The 25,208-nt window shown below is 38.0% G+C and overlaps 1 protein-coding gene across 1 annotated transcript; it reads left to right on the top strand.

The window, feature by feature from the left end:
• Positions 1-1,705: 1,705 nt before the first annotated feature.
• Positions 1,706-19,688, top strand: LOC763441 (ras-related protein R-Ras2). Its single transcript, XM_030988534.1, has 6 exons — positions 1,706-1,920; positions 7,459-7,546; positions 12,181-12,283; positions 12,863-12,971; positions 17,806-17,924; positions 18,430-19,688. The coding sequence occupies exons 1-6, from the start codon at positions 1,816-1,818 to the stop codon at positions 18,521-18,523; spliced, it is 618 nt and encodes a 205-aa protein (XP_030844394.1). The 5' UTR covers positions 1,706-1,815; the 3' UTR covers positions 18,524-19,688.
• The last annotated feature ends 5,520 nt before the right edge of the window (positions 19,689-25,208 follow it).

The raw sequence follows: 25,208 nt of genomic DNA, 5'->3' as shown, positions 1-25,208 counted from the left end.
TATACTTTTTCCATTTATACATATATTCTGATTATTAAAAATAATTGGATTAATATAACCCTCCAAATATCTTAAATTACTTGTCTCTTGCCATGCTTGCAACATTTCCATATAGTATGGTGGAATATCTAAAACGAGTTTAATCTTGTTTAAATCATAATCACATAAAAAAATAAATCTACCACCCACAAACTGTAAGCAATGATCAAAAAACAATTTCCATCCCAAACTTTTCTCTCCATATAAAAGACGTTTTATCCACATTATGCGCTGTATTTTAACGGACATTTCAAAATTAATCATTCTTAATCCTCCAAAGTCATAATCCTGATACATTATTGCCCGTTTAATTCTATCTTTCCCCCTCCATATGAATTCAAATGAAATTTTTGCAACTTCTTTATATACCCAATGAGGGACAATAACGAGAGATGAACACACACACACACACACACACACACACACACACACACACTCTCTCTCTCTCTCTCTCTCTGTAAGGGGGTGCATGATGTGACAGACCCCCGCCCCCTCCTCCCCCCCCCCCCCCACTCCGGGGTCGGAGGGACCACAAAATCTCCGGTAAAGGGTTACTTTTTGCACGACAAAGTCGGGCCCGAGAATTGTTAAAAAAAAGGGGTGTATTTAATTGACTTTTCACCCGGAGATTTCTTTAAATAGGTTTTTATTTTCCTTCTCTCTCTCTCTCTCTTTGGATTCCTGAGAAATTAAAAAAGGGGGTTACAAAATATCAAAAAGTAGGGGTGCTTTCAAAGGGAGAGAACAGGCATAAGCGTACCCTAAATAACACTGAGTGGGAGGGGGGGCGGGGATAGACCCTATAATATTCATAAAAGGCCCACTTATACCCATACAAAAAAAATTGTCACAGCTTGGGCAACACTTATACATCATCACCATCCCTGGTTGTGTGTGTGTCAGGGGGGGGGGGGGCGGCTCACAATAAACATCATGCATGTTGTGTTAGAAATTTCCTTAAAATTGCGTGATATACTACTCTGTTTTAGATCTTGCCCTTGAATATGAGTTATTATTTTCTACAGAACAATACTAATGCTTTATAATCATCTAGTCTCAGTTAAGTACAACTCTGAGGCAAAATAAATAATAAAGATGTAGTTTTGCCCTCGGTCGGGCGACCTTTTTTTCTCCCTTTGAGCTGATATTTTCATTAAACATGTTTATATTCTAAAAAACGGCAAAACATGAATGAATGAATAAAAAGCCGACCATCAACTTAAAGATTTTGGGTCGGTCATGAAAAGCAATACATCAACTTTTTTGTTAGCCTAAGATGATAAAATGATTAAAACCATTCCACGTTTTTAAACGTCCTTAGAATGGGTATACAGCTTTTCTGTCAAATAAACCCTTTTCTGCCAAATAAAACCCATTACAAAAAAATTAGTATTGGATTTTAGGATCTAGCCGCACCAGCCGTCCAGACCCCCCCCCCCCCCCCCCCAACCTTCCCCGATATACAAGACAAAATGAAAAGGGGGGAGGGGTCAGGTACCACATGAAAGCATGCATGTTTGAACTAGAACGTAATGTATTCGTTTTCGGAGAAGTTATCTGTGAAAAACTGCTCTAGCGAGCGGAAACTGGACAGGCTCGGGCAGGTTACGGTCTAGTACGTACGTACCGTACCCGTTCGTACTGTAGCGGTATACTTCCGGGTTTGGCAAATGAATCACTTCGAAGTATACAGTACGAGTACAAACACGAACAGTGTCGTCTGTATCCGTTTGCAAAAGGAGAACTAATAATTGGATTTATGCCTTGGAATTCAGCATGACATCACACGGATCTAGTAACAGCAATGGGCCTATGCACAAAATTGTCGTCGTTGGTGGAGGAGGTGTTGGGAAAAGTGCCATAACGATACAGTTTATACAGGTAAAGTTACAAAGTCAGTAAAGGATGCATCCAGATTTTTTGAATGAATTTGGTGCTGTGCAATGGTGCGTGTAACGGACTGTAGCCAGTCAGTACCCCGGCTACTCCGGCCTGATATCCGAGCCGAGCTCCCTGGTCTCAATTTTGTCGGGCATTCGGCTCAGCTACAATATAGGAGCATGTTTGATAACTTTTATTTTTCCATGCCTTTCCTTTGCAATCACTGTCATCTTAACTCATGGATGAAATATAGTAGATGTTTCTGTATAGACAACCAATTCTACTTTCTGACAGTTAACTTGGGTTTTTTCATTTTAAAAGAGAAGGTTGAATTGAGTTTTGGGAAGAGGCCGGTGAACATTAAATGTGTGAGCGTTATCATTGTTATTATGCAAGTGTGGAAGAACATCAGATAAAACATGTTCTCTGAAAAGCATGGCTCTTCAAATGTCTTCATATTCTAAATATGTCATTTAACATCGTAAAAATCATGACGGATTTTTACGCCTCGTGTTCGTGCAGTCCCATGTACAACTTTCTGTGTACAGTGTTTGTTACTTTACCAAGACTTGGCCAAATTTCTTATCATTTTGATGATTCCAGAACCTTGCAATACACACAAATACTTGTATGCTAGATGATCAACCTTTTCTAGATCTAGTCGATTCCACCGTTCCTTTCACAATGCAATCGCATGACCTCAGCTCAACTTAGTTTAAGACGACAATGAATATTGACCAACTTTAAGTTTTTTCAATCTTATTGTCACATGGTATATTCTCGTTGTCATCTTGCCAGGTTGTGTTGCAGTTGCATGCTCGTCGATGGCAATGTGTACAAAAGCATTTTGGGGTCATATTTTGTTATTGCATTTGCAGGGAAAGCACAACTCACAAGCGTGTTCTTTCATGATTTTCATGCCCCCGAACTCATCTGTAATCATAATGGCTCAATTGGTAAACTGTTTTTTTCTCACAATATTTACAACTGAAGTTGATTGCAACTATGCGTTGTGGCGCGCGCCTGTAATCCAGCTAACAATGGAAGTTACAAACTGATTCAGCCGAGGACGCAGTCTCAAAACTGAGTCACGTCTTTCGGATGGTGACGTTTAAAGGTCAGTCCCCAGACGTAATAATCATATCTGATTGATACACGTCTGTAAAAACTCGATACACACACACACATTGCAGCAAAGTTGGGTCCCGAAGGAACTGGCGGAAGTGGTAAAGAGAAGTGGATTGAGATTTGAGATGGTTCAATCACCTGTTTAGAAGTGAAGATGATGAACCTGTGAAAAGAGCTTGGGATCCGGAATTGGATAGCATACATGTAAGACTGCAGTAAAAGAGGGAAAGGAAGACCAAGGACTTCATGGAAATATATGGTGAAGAAAGACTACATGTAAGTAAAAAAGAAGTGGAGGGCGGGAGTGTCATTATGGCATGAAAGTCAGTAACCCCTTGCAAGATGGAAAATGATGACTTTAAGAATGATGATGATGATGTATTGTTGATGATGAAGATGGTGATGATGATAGTGATGAGGAGGAGGAGGAGGAGGAGGAGGGGGGGGGGGACGACAAGGATTGTGTTGAAGAGGACTGCCATTAGAGACAATCCTAACACAGTGGGAAACGCATAATTGATCAGCTGTCCATGTGTGTCACTGAACACCAGCTTGTTTGAAACGGTAGTCAATGACTCCCCATGAAACATGTGACCCCATGTGAAGAATCAAGCAATTGAAGTGTACATCTTTACTGAATATTTACACCTCAGTCGCTCGATATGCTCTGGGATACAGGGCAGTGTATTGGAGCTCAAGTGTATTTAATAATGCGTGATTGCGTGTATTAAATTTTATCAAATTTTCAAGTCAGTAATGATATGTACATGTACATGTACAGTGTAGATTATTAAAGATAGTATTTTACTTAGCATTACTTAGCTTATCTTGTATTCAGATCTCATTTGAGCATTTACATGTAAGTTGTGGAAGTCGATTTTTAAGGTACATTGTAGAATACTTTTATACTGATAATCATTGTAAACAATGTTAAATTGTCAATCCAAAATAATGTACAATTAATGCGTCGCATTAAATGTGCGCTAATTCTTGTGCGCAGCGTACATGTATGTTGACTGCGTATCGAAACCATAAGCCTGCGATTCAAGGTCTCCAAATTATTGGCTTAAGTCTGCTAGGGAGCTGTCTTAAATCTAGGGTGAAATACTCTTTATAGCCAAAAGCTTCAACTGAATAACAAAGTTGGCTAAGTATTTTATTTAAGCCGAAAACTAAGTAAAATACTCATATTTCTGACAAAGGTTCTTATTGAATACCAGCCCTGGCTTTCAATCTGTATGTACAGGTAGTCACATGTAAATTCTACATGATTGTATGCTCGTGTCCATTTGTATGTTGTCAGGTGTCTATTTTTAAAGATCATCTTCACATGAAATTTGTCATTTAAAATGATCTACATGTACATAAAATTCAGTATCTATACCTAGAAGTGCTATACTGTACAGAGTTACAAAGCACTATTTTGATGATCAATTATATTATCTTGCATAAATATTTATTATTATTGCCATAACATACATGTACATGTACACTCTTCCTTTGAATTTTCTATGGATGAATGCATCTATAGAGGATGAATGCATACTATAGAGGATGAATGCATCTATAGAGGATGAATGCATATATAGAGGATGAATGCATCTATAGAGGATGAATGCATCTATAGCTCAGGATGAATGCATCTATAGAGGATGAATGCATCTATAGCTCAGGATGAATGCATCTATAGAGGATGAATGCATCTATAGCTCAAGATGAATGCAGCTATAGAGGATGAATGCATCTACAATGTATAGAGGATGAATGCATCTATAGAGGAAGTATAGATATTTCCTCATGCAAGTTCAAGTCCAAGGCTACATTTATTTCAACCACATCAAGCAATCCTGGTACCGGTAAACAAGCAATGAATTATAATTTTGATCATCAACCTGTAAGTTGGGGCTTTGATCGGATCGGAAGATCGGAGCGACACCCTCGCACCTGTGATCGGTATTGGCAATTTTTTATTTATTTTTTTTTTTTAATGCCAAAAATTGTCAAGGTTTTGGCTATCAAATGCTTTAACAAAATTCATAGCTGGTATTATTTTGTGATTTGGAGTTATTGTAGATCATGTTGATATTTAGTGCCTTTTCATGACTTTGAAATTAATAATATTGGTCTTAGAGAAGAGGCAAAACATGCGGGCCGCTATCTTGGATTATAATGCATGCCTACATTATAATCCAAGATGGCCCAAAACTTGAAAATTTTCGGCATAAAAAAAAAAAATTATTCCAATTTTTTCCTGATCATTTTAATTGATCACCGATCAGAAAAGATTATCCGATCACATCTGATCAGCTCAAGATTGGCCCCCGATCCGATGATTGGTTACAGGCCTACAGTGGATGAGTCTCTGGACTGTGAAGCACAAGGTGGGGGGGGGGTTCAAATCCAGCCCTGTCACAATTTAGTAATGTCCTCTGGCAAGGCATTAATCTACAGTTGTCGCACTCCACCCAGGGGAGGTACAAGTACCTGTAAATGGGTACCTGGCAGGAACAAACTTCCTTCCTTAAAGGTAATACAAAGTTTCGGGAAATTTTGAAAATTGGGTGGATAGTGAATCTTTACAATTTTGATATATTGGATGCCTCTGTGGATGTATTACAGGATAAGCACTAAAAAAATTAGCCCCTAAAACACTTCTGTTTTCAAGAAATATTGAATATAAAAATTTACCGGTGCTCCTGGTAAATTTTGATAAATTTCAAATAGCGCCTATGGCCGTACAATGGTAGCTGCGACCATGGAAATCTCAGAATATGTACAGTAGTTGTGATATATAATTTCCAAACGGGAATAGCTAATCGGTCGATTTGAGTCAAGAAACATTGTTTCAAAGCTAAATTAATATATTGACCTTGAGAGGGAGCTATACAACATAAAGAGTTTATTATTTATAATTTCATAACTTCAGACTCGATTTCAACCGCGACAATGATCAATGAATATTGTTGGAACGCATGTATGTCTGATTCCAATATTTAAATTTGAACCGAATTCATGACCCCATACCAAAACTTTGTAATACCTTTAAATTTGCTAGAGCACTGTAATAGCAGTCGTGCGAATGCCAGGGTAATAATGATGGTGTGCCAGGAGTGGTAACGTTCCAGACATGAGCACTGTACAAGACTCTACTAGTAGTAGTGGTAGCGGTAGTGGTGGTGGTGGTAGTGGTGGTAGTGGTAGTGGTAGTGGTGGTGGTAGTAGTAGTGGTAGTGGTAGCGGTAGTGGTGGTAGTGGTGGTGGTAGTGGTAGTGGTAGTGGTGGTAGTGGTAGTGGTAGTGGTGGTAGTGGTAGTGGTGGTGGTGGTGGTGGTGGTAGTGGTGGTGGTGGTGGTGGTGGTAGTGGTAGTGGTGGTGGTGGTAGTGGTAGTGGTGGTAGTGGTAGTGGTAGTGGTGGTGGTAGTGGTAGTGGTACTGGGCCCCGTCTTACAAAGAGTTACGATCGATCCAAATCAATCGTAAGTCCTCCAATCAATCGCAAGTTTGCAGTCTCCTATCTCTTATGTACATAGTTACGATTGATATCAATCGCAAATAACTTACGATTGATATCAACTCTTTGTAAGACGGGGCCATGGTATACATGTAGTTGTACAATGTAGTACTTTAACTGTAGTAGTACCAGTAGTATTGTTGTCGTTTGGAGAGAATCATTTTCGGTCCTTCTAATTGATTGATAAAGGTTTGTTGAAAAAGATTGACTGAGCTGTTATAATTTGGCAATAGGCCAATAACTGGTACACAATCATATGACAGTAACATGTGACATATGATTCAATCGATAACCAACCCAGTTCAATCATTGTTGATATTACTCAAGATCACACGACTGAATAACTCACATAAAGTCCAAGGATATTTCATGAGACTTTACTTCTAGCTCTCAGATCTAGCCTGTTTATACAAAACATACAACGCGGCCATTTCTTTGCACATTGTGTAGTATTGCCATTCCTACATCCAGACTGTAAACTTGAGGTCAGGATATTACAATGATTTGTATATGATGTGAACTTTGTGTATATTGCAGAGTACAGTATGTCCATGTACAGTGTACATGGTATTAACCCCTTTACATGTAATGTTCAACAAAAGTGTGTACCGGTACATACATGTACATGTACATAATATTTTCTTTCATTCGTAATTTTATATACCGGTATAACATATTTTGGAAAACAATGTTTATCTTATTCATTTATTATTTTGTATATATTTTATGTAATCAAGATTAATACAATATGTATTACTTGTTCTTATTGTTGTTGCTGATAAACTCAAACTCAAACTCAATAAACATGTACAGTACATACATGTATATATAAATCATAATTATCGTTATTATAATTGAAATATAATTTTTTGTTCCTGTTCTTTATCTTCCTCACTGCAGTCCTACTTTGTAACCGATTACGACCCAACGATAGAAGACTCCTACACCAAACAATGCGTCATAGATAACACCGTATGTAAATTAGACAGTAAGTGTCATAATAATAATCTTTTAAAGTCCACTACAAATTTTATTAAGTTAAACCGAAAATGGAAATTCTTTTTACTCAATTGATCGTGAGCCCGGCAGCCCCAGAGCAGTGCCAGATCGATGTTGCTCTATCCCCTATTGTAGAATGCCAAACAAGGTAGCAGCAACTCCCGTCTTTTAACATCTTTTAGTATGACGCGGCTGGGGTTCGAACCCACGACCTCCCGGTTGTGAGGCGGACGCTCTACTGACTGAGCCAACACACCAGTATAATAACAAGTCATGTCAAAGTTCAAACATGTACAAGTTCAAAGTTCAAACAAAATTGTGTGAAAATTGTTTGACATTTTGAAATACAAGTGCTTACATGTATGTACATGTTTCCCCCGGCCCCCCACTCCGAGAACGGACGGACCCCATGCGTGTTACCAAAATGTCCTTTCGTAACAAAAGAAAATGGTCGACCCGTATTGACTTTACACACCGGACTTCAAGGCCCTTCCGGCTCTGAACAGATGATTTGTTCAATGTTTACTTTTCATGTTTGATTTTCCTTGTTACTAAGAAATTTGAATACATGTGTTAAAAATTATTAGCTTAATATCAATAGAGTACTAAAGTACTAAGGTCGTATTTGTTTGTCGTCTCGGTTACTGGTTCTAAACAACAGCGCCTATGACTATGTATGAGGTTCACTGTGAAATCATTCAAGCAACGAGCTGGAGCAAACAATTCACAGTTTGGGGCTGGTGTCATCACTACACCATTATTTATTTTGCACAAAATGGCTTAGAACCAGTAAACTTGACAACTTGGCAGTACATGTGTATGTCTGATTATTATTAACGTCATACTTTGGTACTCTATGCAGAGCACCGGTTTCATGAGGAAGCTAGGGTTACATTGTTTGGCAACGGTGTAATGTTAGAGCGCCATAATAGCAGCCATGCTAAAGCCGGAGTAACATTTCCAAAGCTCTTTTGAAGCGCAAAGAGAGGTTTTAATGTAATATGCGACCTTGTGCGCTATATACAAGAACCAAATATTATTATAAAATGCTAGAAAAAAAGACCTTTCATGAAAGTTTCATGTTGCAGAAGTTCCTGGTTTTTAATGCACAGTATTGTGTCTGAGCATGAGACTATCCGGTTTAAAGTTTAAAGGGCTAATTGAGTTCTTGTTTCAGACCGTAAATGTCTTCAAAGTGCCTGGTTATCACTCCTGTTCTTATTTATGACATTTGTAGTGCTCTTTTAGGACCTAAAATTGCTATGAAGATAATTTTAGACCCCCAAATGAGTGAAATTTATCCAAGTTGATCATACCAATTCAGCTACACTTTCAAAAAAATATGGTGACCGTTTATTAATTTATTAATAATAATCACAATACACGGGTCGGCTGGTTGTGGGTACCGGTATTATAACCAACACCAAAAAGCCCTCTGCAACAAAACTCAACCATCCCTTTAAACCTATGGAAGGGGAGAGTTTGAACTCTGGGGGAGGATTCCGAGCAGGTTACTGGTTAGCTGGCGGGTTGATTTCACATTGCGTGCATTCCTCGTGAGCAGATAACAAGACTCAAATAGCAACCCGTCAATTAAAGCTACTGTGTACTACCGTGTGCTTATCACAACTGTACTGTATGTTGTCTCTAAATTTGGAGGACAGGTGTGAAACTGAAATATCAGCTCTGCTCAATCAAATTGGCTATACTTTCCTTTCAGTTTTTTCTTCTCTTTAATAAAATTAGAATTTATAATGTACAGTGCACTCGCATATTTTTTTAAATTTCAAATCCTTTGCAGGAAAAATAAGAGATTTTGCAATCAAATCCATGTTGCCAATTTAAAGATTCCCTTGCTTATGTTTCAATCGGGAAATTCATCAATTATATGAGATGCCTTTCGCATTTGAACTTTTGACATGAATGTGAAAATACATACATGTTGAATTGTTCATTAATTTAGTTTAAAATTAATTTAGAATGAAAAAAAAAAAAACACAACGGACAAGAGAGAATGAGAGTGCGATTTCAATTTCTTTCACTGCTCAGAGGAATTTCAAAATATACCCTTTATACCAAGTTTGTACTTTTTAAAGTATGTGAACAATTAATTTGTTGTGGTTTAAATGTTTTGTGAGAATGCTTACATCTTTAAGGATTCAACAGAAGCCACAATTCAACCAGTCTACAGATTTTTTCTTGAGTGACAAAAAACAAAAACATCAAATTTACAAGGAGTACAAATCATACATGTACAGAAGCCAAAGTATTCACAGAAGTTTTAATACCAAGTAGTGAACTAAAGTTATCAGCAAAGCATGTCAAAATAAGTCAATATTTAAATTTAATCTAACATCATTTTGGCCTTGGGTAATTGTTACATGTATGTGTACAATGAGTCAGTTAATTACACTAAGTGTTGTTTGCATATCAATTGCCTACCTTTTGTATTTGTTTTAAACAACATACATTGTACCAGGTACATGTTGATGCCCGAAAAGGGATGTGAATAGACCAAGCAATGCATGGCAGACAGTCATGTGATGTTTTATTGGTTGTTTTGGCCCTTGGTATTATTGCTACTGTACATGTACTGTATACTGTACATATCGCTTTTATATGCACTGAGTCATTGATTTACACATGTTTAAAGATAAACTTGAGTTCTGGTAATGCGATTGCATTGTGAAAGAAAAGGTGTGGAATGGATCAAGAAAGTAAATATCTAAAGTGACCGGTTATACTCATTTTCTCCAATAGACTGTTACAAAAAACCGTTAGGAAAACGAAAAATGAAATTTTTATATTCAATCAAATCATAAATATCTTGATAATCAGACAGCCGATCGGCTTGTAAAAGTCATGGGGTTCCTGACTGACCTAATGGTTTATAATTATGATTGCAGCATGAGCTAAATCAAGAATTTTGTTTCAGAATCTGAGACAAAAGGCCTGTCCTCATCAGCTCGAGATTGCCATTGCCAAATATCCCGCTATTTGAACTATCCCGATCGCAAATTATCCAGTTTAATCGCGTCTTCATCAGACCAAAGTAGCAATTAGCGGGATATTTGGTCGAGACAATCATCCCAAGATATCTTGGGCTAAAATAGGCAAAATATCCAGCTACCGGTATTTGTCCGGTGCATCCTCACCAGCCCAAAGACTCGCAATACAATGTATGTGCGAAAGCTGAGCAAAAAAAAAAATAGAATATAAAATTGCCCAAAAGAAAAATAAGTTACAAGTCCATTTTAAGAAATGGTCTATCAAGTTTAACTGAAATTGAGTAGTAGTCTTGCAAAGCTCTGTTGTCATTAACATCCTCATTGACTTTTTGTAATGTAAACTTGCCCCCTGGGAAAGTATGTGAGTGTGAATGTGTGGGTGTGGGTGTGTATATGTATATGAGTGCATGAGCGGGTGCCTGTTTTGTAGTTTTAAAATGATATTATATATTATATTGTTGCTTTTACTCTGTTCATTTTTCAGAAATAATAATTGAAACAGAAGAATTTTTGTTTTTAATCTCTAGCTAATTTCTTGAGCTCGAATTTCAAGTCTCGAACTGATAGGGACGCGATTTGTAACTTCGGGATTATTTCCCAAATCAGAAATAGCAGGCAATTTGGCTATCTCGAGCTGATGATGACAGGCCTATATTGATACCCAATCCCTTTAAGTTTAGGCCATGACTCATTCGTGTAGCTTCCTACTGGGATCAGTGGGAACTTGAACCAGCCGAAGAGGTACTTTGTGGTGTCTCCAAAATTGTTATTCTAACCAAAGAGGAAGTATTTGCCGCTTTACTGCCCATTTTTTCCTATTTTTGAGTGGGTCTTCACTTGCTTGTGTCAATGTGAAAGATAATACATGATATGTTTGATCCTTTTCAGAAAGAAATTATGCATTGATTATAGCGGAAACCTCCCCCTCCCCCCCCCCCCCCCCCACCCACCATTTTCAATGTACTACAGCCCAATGCATGTACATGTACTTGTAGAGGGAGAGAGAGGGATAGGGAGAGAGAGAGAAAGAGAGAGAGAGAAAGAGAAAGAGAGAGAGGGATAGAGAGTGGGGGGAGAGGGTACATTGTAGATGGAGAGAGGGGGAGAGGGGAGGGGAAGAGAGTGGGAGATGGAGGGAGGGAGAGAGAAAAATACAGAGAGGGAGAGAGGGGGAGAGAAAGGGCCCTGAGAAAGAGAGAGAGAGGAAGGGAGTGGGCGAGAGAGAAAGAGAGAGAGGGATAGGGATAGAGAGTGGGGAGAGGGTACATTGTAGATGGAGAGAGGGAGAGAGGGGGAGAGAAAGGGGAGAAAGAGAGAGAGGAAGGGAGTGGGCGAGAGAGAAAGACAGAGAAAGGGGAGCTGTATGGTAGTCCTCCTCCTAGATCAATGTCAACTCCTTTCTCTTGGGTTCACATCAAAATGGAAACGTACACATGGGTTCAACACCTTGGTGTGAACAAGACGTTTAAAGATAATGTTGCTACATACATGTATAGTGAAAGATAGATACATGTACATGTATGTTTGCTCCTTTTCTAAAAATGTTGCTGTAATTTGATTAACCCAACAATTTTTTTCCATCATTTTTAATTTTTTTTTTTTTTTTAATGCACAGTCCTCGACACAGCTGGGCAAGATGAATTTAGTGCAATGAGAGAGCAATACATGAGAACAGGAGATGGTTTCCTGCTCGTCTTCGCCCTCACCAACAGAACAAGGTAATAAACAGAGATCTGCAAGATGGTTTTTTTTCTGTTAAATACAGGGTTGAAATTGCTAAAGATGGAATAACCATCTTTTATTTCAACCCCCACTGAGTTTGTTCACATTTTGTTATTGTGCATTGCTATTTCCTTCTTTCGGGAGGTATTTTCGTTTGTATTGAAAATAAAACTCAATGCCATTTCCTTCTTAAATACGTTTACCGGTAACTCTTTTTATCAATGCTTTTTTATTGAGTTTCATGTTTGAAAATACTGATATCTATCTAATTCTGTTTGAATGAATGCAATTGTGTATTGCCATTACCTTCTTTAATACATGTAACTCTTTAATCAATGATTTTAATGAGTTTTATGTTTGAAAATACTGATCTCTATCTATCTCTCTTTGAATGAACGAAATTGAACAAAGAATATAACAATTGTCTAGCTGATAGGCCATTGTTGTTGCACATATGATCTACAGTGTATATCTCCAAGTTTCTCTCTTTCTCTCGCAGTTTCTCTCTTTCTCTTTCTCTTTCACTCATGATTTCCCTTGTTTCCTTCCTGTCTTGGACCCATGTTCCCATCTAGTTTTGATGAAATCTACAAGTACCACCGACAGATCCTTCGAGTAAAGGACAGGGACGAGTTTCCTATGATCCTCATCGGAAACAAAGCAGATCTAGAGGACAGTAGAATAGTAAGTACCCGCCGCCATTTTGTTTGAGATTTTTGAAGGCCACCATCAGACAGGCAGCCATTTTGTTTTTTGATTGGGATGAGTTTTCCATGGTTCCCATCAGAAACAAAGCAGATTTTTTTGTTGGCCTTTTTTTAAGTACCGGTAGGCAAAAACAGTGCCATGTGCCAAGAAATGTTGAGCTTTAAATAAGAAGATGGGGCAACATTTCTGCAAGACTATTATTAAGACCGTATTGTACAGCGTGTAATTATTGAATTCAATAAATACATCTTCTGAGGTAGGAACAAAAACCTATACGAATTGTGACCATTATTTCCTAATCATTCCTGCACCAGTAGTGCTATTTATACTAAATGTTTTTGTAAAGATATATATAGATATATGATTATGATATAAATATATTCATGTATATAGAATTTCCTTGTTGTTACACCCTGTAAACCAAGGTTTGGATAATGTAAAAGAGGAAGTTTGGAGAAGTAAATTTTGCATGTGTTTGTGGAAATCACAAGTGCATTAATAGCAAGAGGGAAATAAGAGAGTGAATTTGTTTGTTGCATAAAACCTTAACGCAAAGAGTGTCGGTTTACATGCGCATTGTAGATTGCAAAATTATCAGTCCTTATGCCAGAGTCTCTTCAGTTTTGGCCCCAATTACAGTATTCCCCCCCCCCCCCCCACTCCGGGAATGGAGGGACCGCATGCATGTTCCCAAAATCTTTGGTTCTTAACGATCTTAAAGATCTACCCGTATTGACTTGACACACCGGACTTACAGTATGCTGAAAGGGGGGGGGGGGGGGGGGGGGGGTGCTGAAAAGGCTTGTATAACAAAAGAAAAAGATCTACCCGTATTGACTTTACACACCGGACTTAAGCTGAAAGGGGGGGGGGGGAGGGGGTGCTGGGAACACGCATATTCCTACCCTAAATAACACTGAGTGGGGGGGGGGGGGGGGAGCGGGAGTATTCCTTCTCAAAGCTCTGAGAAGCAGGCATAGAGAAAGAAGGCCCACCCCTGAACCCCCCACCCCTGAACCCCCGCCCTAATAAAGGTTAGCTCATTTTTCAGTAGTATTGTTCATTTAATCAGCCCGTCAACTGAAATATACATTATCTCTTTCGATAAAAAAGAAAAAAATAAGTATTCCATTCTTTCTTTCTATCATGTTTAGAAAATTCAGACAAATTGCCCCTGCCGCTACCCTTTAATACTGCCCCTAAGGGTTGCAACCAGATCACATTTTTTTCCAGATGTAAACAGGGTTGCTATTTTTGAATAAGGAAACTCTATCTCTGCGAGACCTGGGAATCCAAGTGTCTAAAAAAAAGTCAAGGAAATTCCTCATCCTCGAAGTTCCTTGTCTTCTCGATTCAGTCTATATAGCTTTGGAATGTTGCAGTTGTACATTAGTTACTGTTAGCTAGTGCACAAAATAGCTTAGCATTTTACTTTTGAGTTGTGATTACTGGTATTCCAAAAGAGCAAAATTGAATGGTTGAAACTGTCAGTACAGAACAATATGCGGGGGGGGGGGGGGGGGGGGGGGGGGGGGGGGGGGGGGGGGGGGAGTTTTTAGTTTTTATGTTGGGGGAGGGGGAAAGGAGGGGGGGGGGGCAAAGTTCAGAACATTTTTGGACGAGTAGGTTCCAAGTGTCTTTTGAGTTGAAATGTTGAAAGATGCTGCTTTTTTTGTGTACTGGAAAACCAGACACTTTTACGACATAGAACTTTGCGAACTGTTAAATGAAACTAAATAATGCATCATGAGAAAATTTAGAGTTATGTGACTGTCAATTACAATTCAATAATGTCATTGCATGAAAATTTCATGAAATCTGCAAAAACTTCAAGCACATTGATTTTCAAAAGAGGAGCACTATTGTATGTTGGTGGCACACTGTACAAAATTGGTAAGGATACATTTTTTTTATCAAGTTCAGCCTTCAGGGGAGCAATGTACATGTACATAGCAGGTTTTTATAGGGGCCTAGCTCAAATTCTGGGAAATCACTTCTTTTCTGACGAAGCAGGATTCTTACAATCTCTAAAAATAGCCTGCTCTCTCTCTCTCTCTCTCTCTCTCTCCCTCCCTCCCTTTCTCTCTCCCTTTCTCTCTCCCTTTCTCTGTCTCTTTCTCTCTCCCTTTCTCTCTCCTTTTCTTCCTCCTTTCTCCCTCCTTTTCTCCCTCCTTTTCTCCCTCCTTTTCTCCCTCTCTTTCACTGACTGACTTGATTTTGAACATAATTTGCAAACATACACTGTAGCAGCATTACTATCCTGGCAGTCGTCTCTCAAAAAGGAGGGGGAAAACGGCTTCAAAACTAAGTTTAAGAAATTTCTTTCCATTTTAGTATTAAAATCATGCACCAAATTGGTATATGATTCAAGATAATATAACCCATGTTATACTGTAGTAGTAGAGTATTTTACTGGTATAAAAGTTAAAAACATATTGTTTGATTTACACCTGTCAGCTACATGTACAGTATATGAGGTCTATCCCGTTTACGATTAGACTTCATGCATTGTAGGAGTGCATTTTTTTGTAAATTTTTATCATACATTATGTTATCGAGGACGTTTCCTGCCAATGCCCTAGCTTTGGAACTTGCGGTTTCACTGCAAGATCAATTTCAAACATCAGGAAATGTCAACTTCTCAGAATTGTCCCTCCTTGTTTCTGAGTTAGATTATTTTTAAAAGTGAAATATATAATATACATGTATGAGGTTGATTATCGAATGTGCTGCCTACATGTACATGTACACAATGTGGATGTAGATCTTGTGCTGTGAGTCAATTAAAGATAAAGACCACTTATGGTCAGGCGATTGCATTGTGAAAGAAACGTTGTGGAATCGATCAGAAAAGGTTGATCATCTACATGTAGCATAAGTATTGGTGTGTATACTGCAAGGTTCTGAAATCATCAAAATGATAAGAAATTTGGCCCAGTCTTGGTAAAGTTACAAGCACTGTATACAGAAAGATGTATATGGGTCTACGCGACACGTGCTCGATATCTATCAGGTCCAAATAGATATAATAATTTACCAAATATATCAATTAGTAGGCGGTTTCTCGGCAAAATGTGTATCATCACGTATTAGTCTAAACACATTCTTTCACATGATTGGTAATAAGAGGTTCCATTTCATATTTTGAGAGGGGGGCGTTGCCAAAACTCGTCTTTACCTTTAAATGAAATATTTATGAGGATATAAGTATCGATTGTGCTGCCTACATGTATGTGGATGTGGACCTTGTACTGTGAGTCAACCTTACATAAAGATCATTAGGCCTGTTTTCATCAGCTTGTGTTTGCCAAATACAATGTAACTCTCTATTTTAACTATCCCAATCGCAAATTAACCAGTTAATCTGCATCTTCATCAGCCCGCAGTCGCAATAAGCGAGATATCTGGTCAAGAAAATATCCCGAGAAATCTTGGTCTTGTTTCCAAAATATCCAGCTATTTGAGAAATAGAGGCTAATTTGAGCCCGTCCGAACGAGAATGTAGTTTGTGATGAGCGTAGCGGTCTGGTGAAGACGCAATTTCAAGCTTTGGGATTATAACCCGAGTCTGAAAATAGCGGGTTATTTGGCAAACTCAAGCTGATGAGGACAGGCCTAAGGATTACAAATGAGTGGCATAAGATTACTCACATTTAAAGGCACACTGCCATACTTGTACATGTAGCTACTTGCTCCCTCTATATAGAAAACTTCCCCAATCGGTGCCTGTTGGTCCCCCATGATCCTCTTTTTCTTATGTTAAATGAGAGCTGAGTTAATGAGATAGCCACCTGTCACAGTGACCTCGATGGCTCTCTGTGTGGTCTAATCCCTTCTGGCCCAGTAGTGGTGACGGTCTTTAAATACATTGGGGGTGTCTGGACAGGTTAGTTATCCAGACAGAGAATTTCAAACTTTTATGTGAAAAAGTTTTCCTACCACATTCAGGAATCTTTAAAAATATGTTTGAACAATATTATAAATGTCAAATACTTTTTTAATAGTGCTACAGTATATTTAAAGCATATTTTGTTAAGTCGCTTTACAGAGGACCGCTGAAGGCAGAAAATCTGGATCTCAAAATTAACATTTTTGAGAGATGATTACTGCGGGCCCCGAACATATTTTGAAGAGGGGAGTTATTATATTTGATCGGTAAGGCTTCCCCTTCGCAATGATATGAATTTTGCATCAATTCAAAACAATTTTGATTCTTTGGGTGACTACTTTAAAGGCCGTCTGTACTAGTTTGGCCATGAGGGATTAGACCACCCAGGGTAGTCACTGACAGGCGGCTATCTCATCAACTCAGCTCTCAATTAAAATAAGAAAAAGAGGATCATGGGGGACCAATGGTCACCGATTAGGCATTGTTTTCTACATAGAGGGAGCAAGTAGCTACAAGTAGTACAGTGGGGCTTTAAGTAATAGAAAACAGAGAGATACATGTACCACTTTCCACCAAATATAGTGTATGGTATGCTACGGTCACAAAGGTTTGTACGAACGATAATTACATACGAATCTCCCTGTTTTCCATTGACATTGTCTGAATATAGTTCGTACAGCGTTCGTAGCAGTTCGTAATGGTATTTGTGACCGTAGCATTTACTTTATGCATGTAGATGTAAAATGTTCTATTGTATTATACCATTTTTTTGTTGAATAAAAATGATTTGATTTTTATTTTTTTTAATTTCTCACTGTTTCTCTTCCCCCTCCCCCTTCCCCTCCCCTCCCCCTCCCCCTCCCCCTCCCCTCCCCTCCCCTCCCCCTCCCCTCCCCTCCCACCCATCCTTCCGCCCTCTAGGTATCTCTTCAAGAAGCCCAACAGCTCGGTAACGAACTCAAACTCCAGTACCTAGAAGCCAGTGCAAAGACTAGGATGAATGTTGATAACTCTTTCTTTGAACTCATCAGGAGAATAAGGTAATTTTTTAATTTTTATTTCATTTTCAAAAAAATAAATCAAATGGAACAGAGTTAATTCCATATTGGTTTGACGCTTCTAAAAATTCTCATAGCAATGCAATCATATCACCAGGCCCCCAACTTATAAAGAGTTGATATTTAACCGCAACTTACATGCAATTGATATTGTTCACAACCATGTACATAAGAGATAGGAGACTGCAAACTTACAATTGATTGGAGGACTTGCGATTGATTCGGATCAATGGTAACTCTTTATTAGACAAGGCCCAGGGGGGTGTTTCACATAACCTGTCATCACTGAAAAATGACAATTTTTGTTATAAGCTACTAAAATCCTTGCTTCTGATTGGCTATCATCAGATTTGTCACCGATTTTTGTCATTTGTCATTGAAAAAAGGCTTTGCGAAACACCACCCATATCTCAACTTTACGTTAAACTTGTAAAAACCTCAAATTTAAACAGAAATGTGTCATGCGTTTACTTTCTTTTCTTTCCAGGAAATTCCAAGCCGACGAGAACCCGCCAATCACACAACGGGTACGGAAAACGGACGGTAGTAGTAAATCGGGATGTCCATGTAGCATTCTCTAAAAAATGCCAGACTCTCTATATTTCTCTTTTTATAAATATATGTATGCTTCGAAGATCTCAAGCTCGCCAGGAAAGTGCCGCCGCCTTTTACTTGCATCATCCTCCAGAGTCCAGACCTCCGCATAAAATGTGAGAACAGTTTGATGTTATCACTTTCATTGAATGAAAGATGAGGGTCAGTTTCACTGTATTAAAGTCTCGTTCTGGGCCCTGTTTCACAAAACTTGTCATCAGCGACAAATGACAGTCTTTGTTATAAGCTACTGAAATCCTTGCTTCTGATTGGTTATCAGCAGATTTTTCACTAATTTTTGTCATTTGTCATTGAAAAAAGGCTTTGTGAAACGGGTCCCAGACCTTCGCATAAAATGTGAGAACAGTTTGATGTTATCATTTTCATTGAAAGAAAGATGAAGATCACTTGCTGGAATAAAAAATTTGTTTTAAATGTATTGTGGCCTTTAAATGTTTGCTAAATTGTCCTCTTCTTTTTTCTTTTCCTTTCATGAAAGCTCAATCCTATCAGATGGTTGTGTTTTGCTGCCTGTTTTCTATTCACTTTCATTTTTACAGAGAGTACATAACTTGTGTTGTAATAGCTCATCTGAACACCCCACGTCCATTCATTATGAAAATGAATGTAATTCCTGAGTGCTGTTCATACAGTAGAACACTCTTGTGCGTTACCTTGATTTTAATTTTAATTGTAATACAGAGAATGCATTACGTGTGTTGTAATTGCTCATCTAAACACCCCACTCCCTTTTATTATGAAAATTAATATACTTCTTGAGGGTTGTTTATACAGTAGAACACTCGTGTGCGTTACCTTGATTTTAACTTTCATTTTAATACAGAGAATGCATTAGTTACATTGTAATTGCTCATCTAAACACCCCACTCGCTCTTATTATGAAAATGAATATACTTCTTGAGTGTTGTTCATACAGTAGAACACTCTTGTGCGTTACCGTCATTTTAACTTTCATTTTAATGACAGAGAATGCATTTATAGTTACATTGTAATTGCTCATCTAAACACCCCACCCCCTTTTATTATGAAAATGAATATAATTCTTGAGTATTGTTCATACAGTAGAACACTGTCTGGCATTACCTTGATTTAAATGGGATTGAAAAAGGAGATAGCAGTCTGCTTGAATTTAAAAAAAAATACAAGGGTTATTTTTTTATATTTTTTTAATAAAATGAACAGATAGGACTAAAAATCAACCCACGCTGCAGTACTTCTACTGGGATTGCAAAATGGCATTGTCATTCGCTGTTGTAAGATTCAAGTACACAGGACCATTATCATTGTCATACACATTTAAAAGCCCTACTGTCAGGCAAGATAAGAAAACCTCCCACAAACCTCAAACACCACAATTATCTTCACAATTACCTTAGACATCTGCATTAAGATGAAATGTCATTCATACAGTAGTGTAGTGCAACTTGCTATTTAAAGATAAAGTTGAGTTCTGGTCGTGCGATTGCATTGCGAAAGAAACGGTGTGGAATCGATCAGAATATATATCATCTAGTATATAAGTATTGGTGTGTACTGCAAGTTTTTGGATCTCATCAAAATGAAAAGAAATTTAGCCCAGTCTTGGTAAAGTTACAAGCACTGTACACAGAAAATGTACACTGTATCTGGGACTACGTACATGTGGCATAAAAATCAGCCCTGATTTGAATGCTGTTACATGCTATATTTAGAATATTAAGGCATTTGAAGAGCCATGCTTTTCAGGGAACATTTTTTATCTGATATTCTTCCACACTTGCATAATAACAATGATAACGCTCAAAAATCAGTTTTACCTCTTCCCAGAACTCAACCTTCTCTTCACGGTTGGCAAGGATTGGGTCTGCCAGTATTAGACTAGCAAGGGGGAGTATGGCAAGCCAATCATTCCTAAGTTCATTATTTTAGCAAATGTCAGCGTCGTGTGTAATCAGTGTGACGGGGTCGGCGCTCTCTTTATCAGTCCCATCTCATTCATTAGCCAGCTGTGAAGAATGTTGACAGCATCTTTAAAGACAAGATGCTGTCCTAATGACTTCTTAAAGGCATCATTTAAAGCCCCACTGTCCTACTTGTAGCTACTTGCTCCCTCTATATAGAAAACTTCTCCAATCGGTGCCTGTTGGTCCCCCATGATCTTCTTTTTCTTATGTTAGTTGAGAGCTGAGTTAATGAGATAGCCACCTGTCAGTGACCTCGCTGTGTGGTCTAATCCCTTCTGGCCCAGTTGTATTGACGGTCTTTAACAATGTTAAACCTGAGATGGCCCTACGTGTTATCAGTGTCTGTGATATGGTGTAATCTTGAAGCCCTAATATTAAGTTGGGTTTTAATGGAAACAGAAAAATGAAAGGAACAGGTCAGTGAAAGTTTGAGCAAAATCTGTGTGAAAATAAGAAAGTTGTGAATTTTTAAAGGTGCGATCAATCAAACACCGTAATTGACAACTCTGTGACGTATCTTGCGATGGTCGTCTCCCAATTGCTCTGTACTAAAAATAAAAAAATGTATAAATACACTGGTGTTAACGTTGCTAGAAGGTGTAAGTAGGTTTATGAATGATTGTCATGAGTGATAGTTTTGAATGTCCATTCGAGGGTTTCGATTAAGTGGTTCATCGTTCAACTTTATTTGATATCCCTTTCGTAGGAAGTTAGGAACAATAATCATAATGTAGGTCACTGTTTCTGTTTCTGATCCTCTTGAACTTGAAAAGAAAAGCAGCTTTTGTTGCGGCCATTCATCTTGAAGAGCATTTTCATTTTTTTAAATTTAGGATTCACTATTTCAGTCTCCTGAAAGCAAAAGTTGTTAATGAAACACTTTTTTTAAGGATTTACTTCCTTAGGTAATTATAAAGAGATGTCAAAAGAGTTTCCTATACAGCCCTATATAGTGGTGAAGTGTGACGTCATCAAATTATCTTTTTTGAATTTCTCATTTTTTTCTTTATTTTCCGAAAGGGCATCAAAAATAATGTCCGAAGGTCGGATTGGCTGAGATATGACCATCTGAATAAATAGATTTCCTATAGGAACTCAGTGTTATATTGCTCTGGTTCGTAACATTAGGAGCCAGAGCAATATAACACTGAGTTCCTATAGGACATCTATTTATTCAGATTTCAGCCAATACTTAACATATTCAATTGGTTTTCGACAATCGGACAATATTTTTGATGTTCTTTTGGAAAATGAAGACAAAATTGAGAAATTCTCCAAAAAAATTGTTATGATGTCACAGCTTCGGTACTCAATACCATTTACCCCTTGACTCTATGTAGTCTGAAAACGCAGTCTCTTAATTGGCATTTTACCATCATTCCTAAAGCCTTGTGCATAGCCTAGCTATGTATGTCTGGAGCAGCTAATGAACAGAGCCTATGCAGTATGCTATCAGCTTAGTCTTACAATGCAGACACTGTTATGCACAGTAACTAAAAAGGTTTGGCGCCTGTAGACTAGACTCTATGCCTGTATTTTAGATGGTGTACATGAGATCATTTGCATACCGGTTTGTTATGGTAAAGGGACACCGTTGAAGACAGCAACCAACAGGCGTAGTATCTGCTTTGTTTATTGAGACAGCTGTACCCGTAATGTTTTTATCATTAAATGAAATTAAAGAGCAATACACTCTTCAGATCAATCTTTAAGGCAATGTTGAACAATACTAAATCTGAGATGCATGACCCTACAAACTATCAGTGTCTGTAATGGTGCAATATTGAAGCCCTAAAAAATATTGTGCTTCAAAATTATCATGAATTGTGCCTCAAAAAAGTAAAAATCTTTGAGTGACCAGTTTTACAATACTCATTTTCCCCAATGGACTGTAGTGTTATAAAAACCGTTAGGAAAACAAATTCTGAAATTTCTAATTCCAATCTTAGATATCTTTACAATCAGACAGGCGATTGGCTTGTAAAAGTCATGGGATTCATGTATGACCTAAAGGTTTATAATTATGATTGCCGTCTGAGCTAAATCCAGGATTTTTTTTGAGAATCTGAGGCTAAGTTACCCAATCCCTTTAAGTGCCCCAGCATCAAAAGGCATTAACTGAATGGACTAGCTGTCATGCATATTGCACACACTCTGAACTATGTATTCCATTTAGACAGTCGGACCAGTAGCTGTTCTAGTTAGAGGGGCACTTTGGGAGAGGGGGCCCTAGCCCAAAATGAATGCAAAAACAACAAAAAAAAGCCCCACCCCCATCACAAAATGGATTTCAATTGTTGTGTTTGCTTTTCTACATCGTTGTAGTTGCTTTATAGAAAAAAATTCTCTTCAAACTTTTTGAGCCTTTTTTTTAATTGCCATGTTCTGATTCTCCCAGGCCACATACTGTACATGTAGAATATTAAAAGTATTTACACACCCTTAAGATTTTCTTGTAATAAATTTGGTTAATTGCACATTCTTAGAGGTATTGTTGATGTCATTTCCTCCCTATTCATATTTTTCTCATTTTCTCTCTCTTCTCTTTAAAATGTACGTAGTATTTATTGTCAATGTTTAATGAGGAAAATATGATACTAAAAATACAAGAGTTCTGCACTCTGTAGTCAGTTGAAAGGTCAGAGGTCAGAAACGTCAGAGCTAGAAGGGCATTCACTATGTGTTACGAGTGAACTCCTTTCTCGCTCCAAAGGGATGTATTTTATTGAGAAATTTATGATCTAACTTCATAAATGGAGATGAAAAAGCTAAAAAGTTGGTGCAATGATTTTTTTTTCATAACCCCAGAATTACTTTTTTATGTGAAAATAATATACATATTTAGGTTACAATTCAAATAAAAACTATTTTTGTAATGAACGGCAAGACTATAACTTCTTTGAAGAGACGTTATTTCAGTTGGTTAGGGGAATCTTTCATCCACTCCTGTGGACCTTCTCATGTCCATTGATTGTCAACTATCTTTGCTCCAATGATCTTGGAGAAACTGTAAAAAAAATCACTTGGCTTGAGTTTAATTAGACCAGAGGAGTGGTCGAAAGCTTCTCGACTGACTGAATTAAAAAGGTTGGTAGTAGCCTCAACAACATCTTAAAGACCGTCTGTACTAGTTTGGCTAGGAGGGATAAGACCACCCAGGGTGCCCACTGACAGGTGGTTATCTTATCAACTCAGCTCTCAATTAACATAAGACAAAGAGGATCATGGGGGACCAATGGTCACCGATTAGGCATTGTTTGCTATATAGAGGGAAGCAAGTAGCTACAAGTAGTACAGTGGGGCTTAAGTTCTTTGATTTGTCAATCTGGGCCCCATTTCACAAAACTTGTCATCAGTGACAAATGACAGTTTTTGTTAGAAGCTAGTGAAATCCTTGCTTCTGATTGGTTATCAGCAGATTTGTGACTGATTTTTGTCATTTGTCATTGAACGAAAGTCTTTGTGAAATGGGTGCCTGTTCTCTCCTTTATGATTGGGAGAAAACCATAGTTATTTTTGCAGATCTTCTTATGTATTTGTGAACCAGATTGTATTTTAAATGTGTCGGAAATGCTCATACAGAAGAGATGGAAAGATTGTCAGGATCATGGTAAAAAAAATGATGAGAATATTGAACAAATTACACACCTACACGTATGAAAGTAGGTAGGATGTGAAAGCTTAGTGTTATTATGCAAGAATTAGAAAGTGCCTACCGTGTGAATTTCAAATAGATACGTTCAAGTCAAAAGTGAAAGGTACATAATTGTCATGTGATACTTATGCCTGCCTGGTGACTTATTTCTTTGAATGGTATTTACTGTGTTTGCTGACTTTCAGACTTTACTATTTACGGTCACACATTGACTTGTGAATATGATCCCATTTAAAAAATGATATACAGTGTGACCCAGAAAAACGAAAACGAGAATTATTGATGTTTTATCATAACTTAATCACAATTATAATTAATAAATGACACATGTTTGGAAAGCTTAGATCCTCCTCTTTCATTTGATGCAACTCATATGATGCCTATTTCACGCATAAGTGATTAAAAGCAATTTGAAGGAAATTACGGAAACCAAAAAGTCATTTGGCAGGCGGTATCTGAATTTGGAAGAAAAATTCACGTTTCTGGAAAGTTCAGTTTCTGCCCTTTCATATGACCCCTCAATCAGGAAAAATGAGCAAGGAATAACATAAGTTCTGTTTGTATAAAGTGATGCTTGCATTTCCATAATTTGATTTAAAAAGGGGGAGGGGGATACCACAGCCCAAACAATGACATGTAGGCAGTCTTAGGAGGTGTGATGGTTCGTTGGTAGAGGAGTGGTCACATAATCGGGAGGTTCCGGGTTCAAAACCACGTTGAAGTGCTAGTGCCATTTAAAGGCATTAATCCTCATTACCGAGTCCCTCGGAGAGGATTTAAAGCCATCGCTTCCCTTGTTGCTTGATACTTACAGGCATACAAAACCTCTTAAGCAGTCAGATAAACAAACAAACAAACTTTATTATAAATGTACCTTATCATTGCTCAGAGACAGAATGATATTAAATCATATCATGTGATTCTGGCTCCCAACAAACAAATTAATATGATCAAGTAGTTTATTCTTTTTTGTTTCATCATAGAGGTATGAGGTGGGGTGTGTTTGGGGTGCGGTGGGGTGGGGTGGGGTGTTTTCATCAAACTTAGTGCCTG

Source organism: Strongylocentrotus purpuratus, unplaced genomic scaffold (assembly GCF_000002235.5).
Source record: "Strongylocentrotus purpuratus isolate Spur 01 unplaced genomic scaffold, Spur_5.0 spur5_scaffold_17, whole genome shotgun sequence".
NCBI lineage: Eukaryota > Metazoa > Echinodermata > Echinoidea > Camarodonta > Strongylocentrotidae > Strongylocentrotus > Strongylocentrotus purpuratus.
The sequence above is the reverse complement of the archived record's forward strand: the minus strand, read 5'-3'. Positions and strand labels throughout refer to the sequence as shown.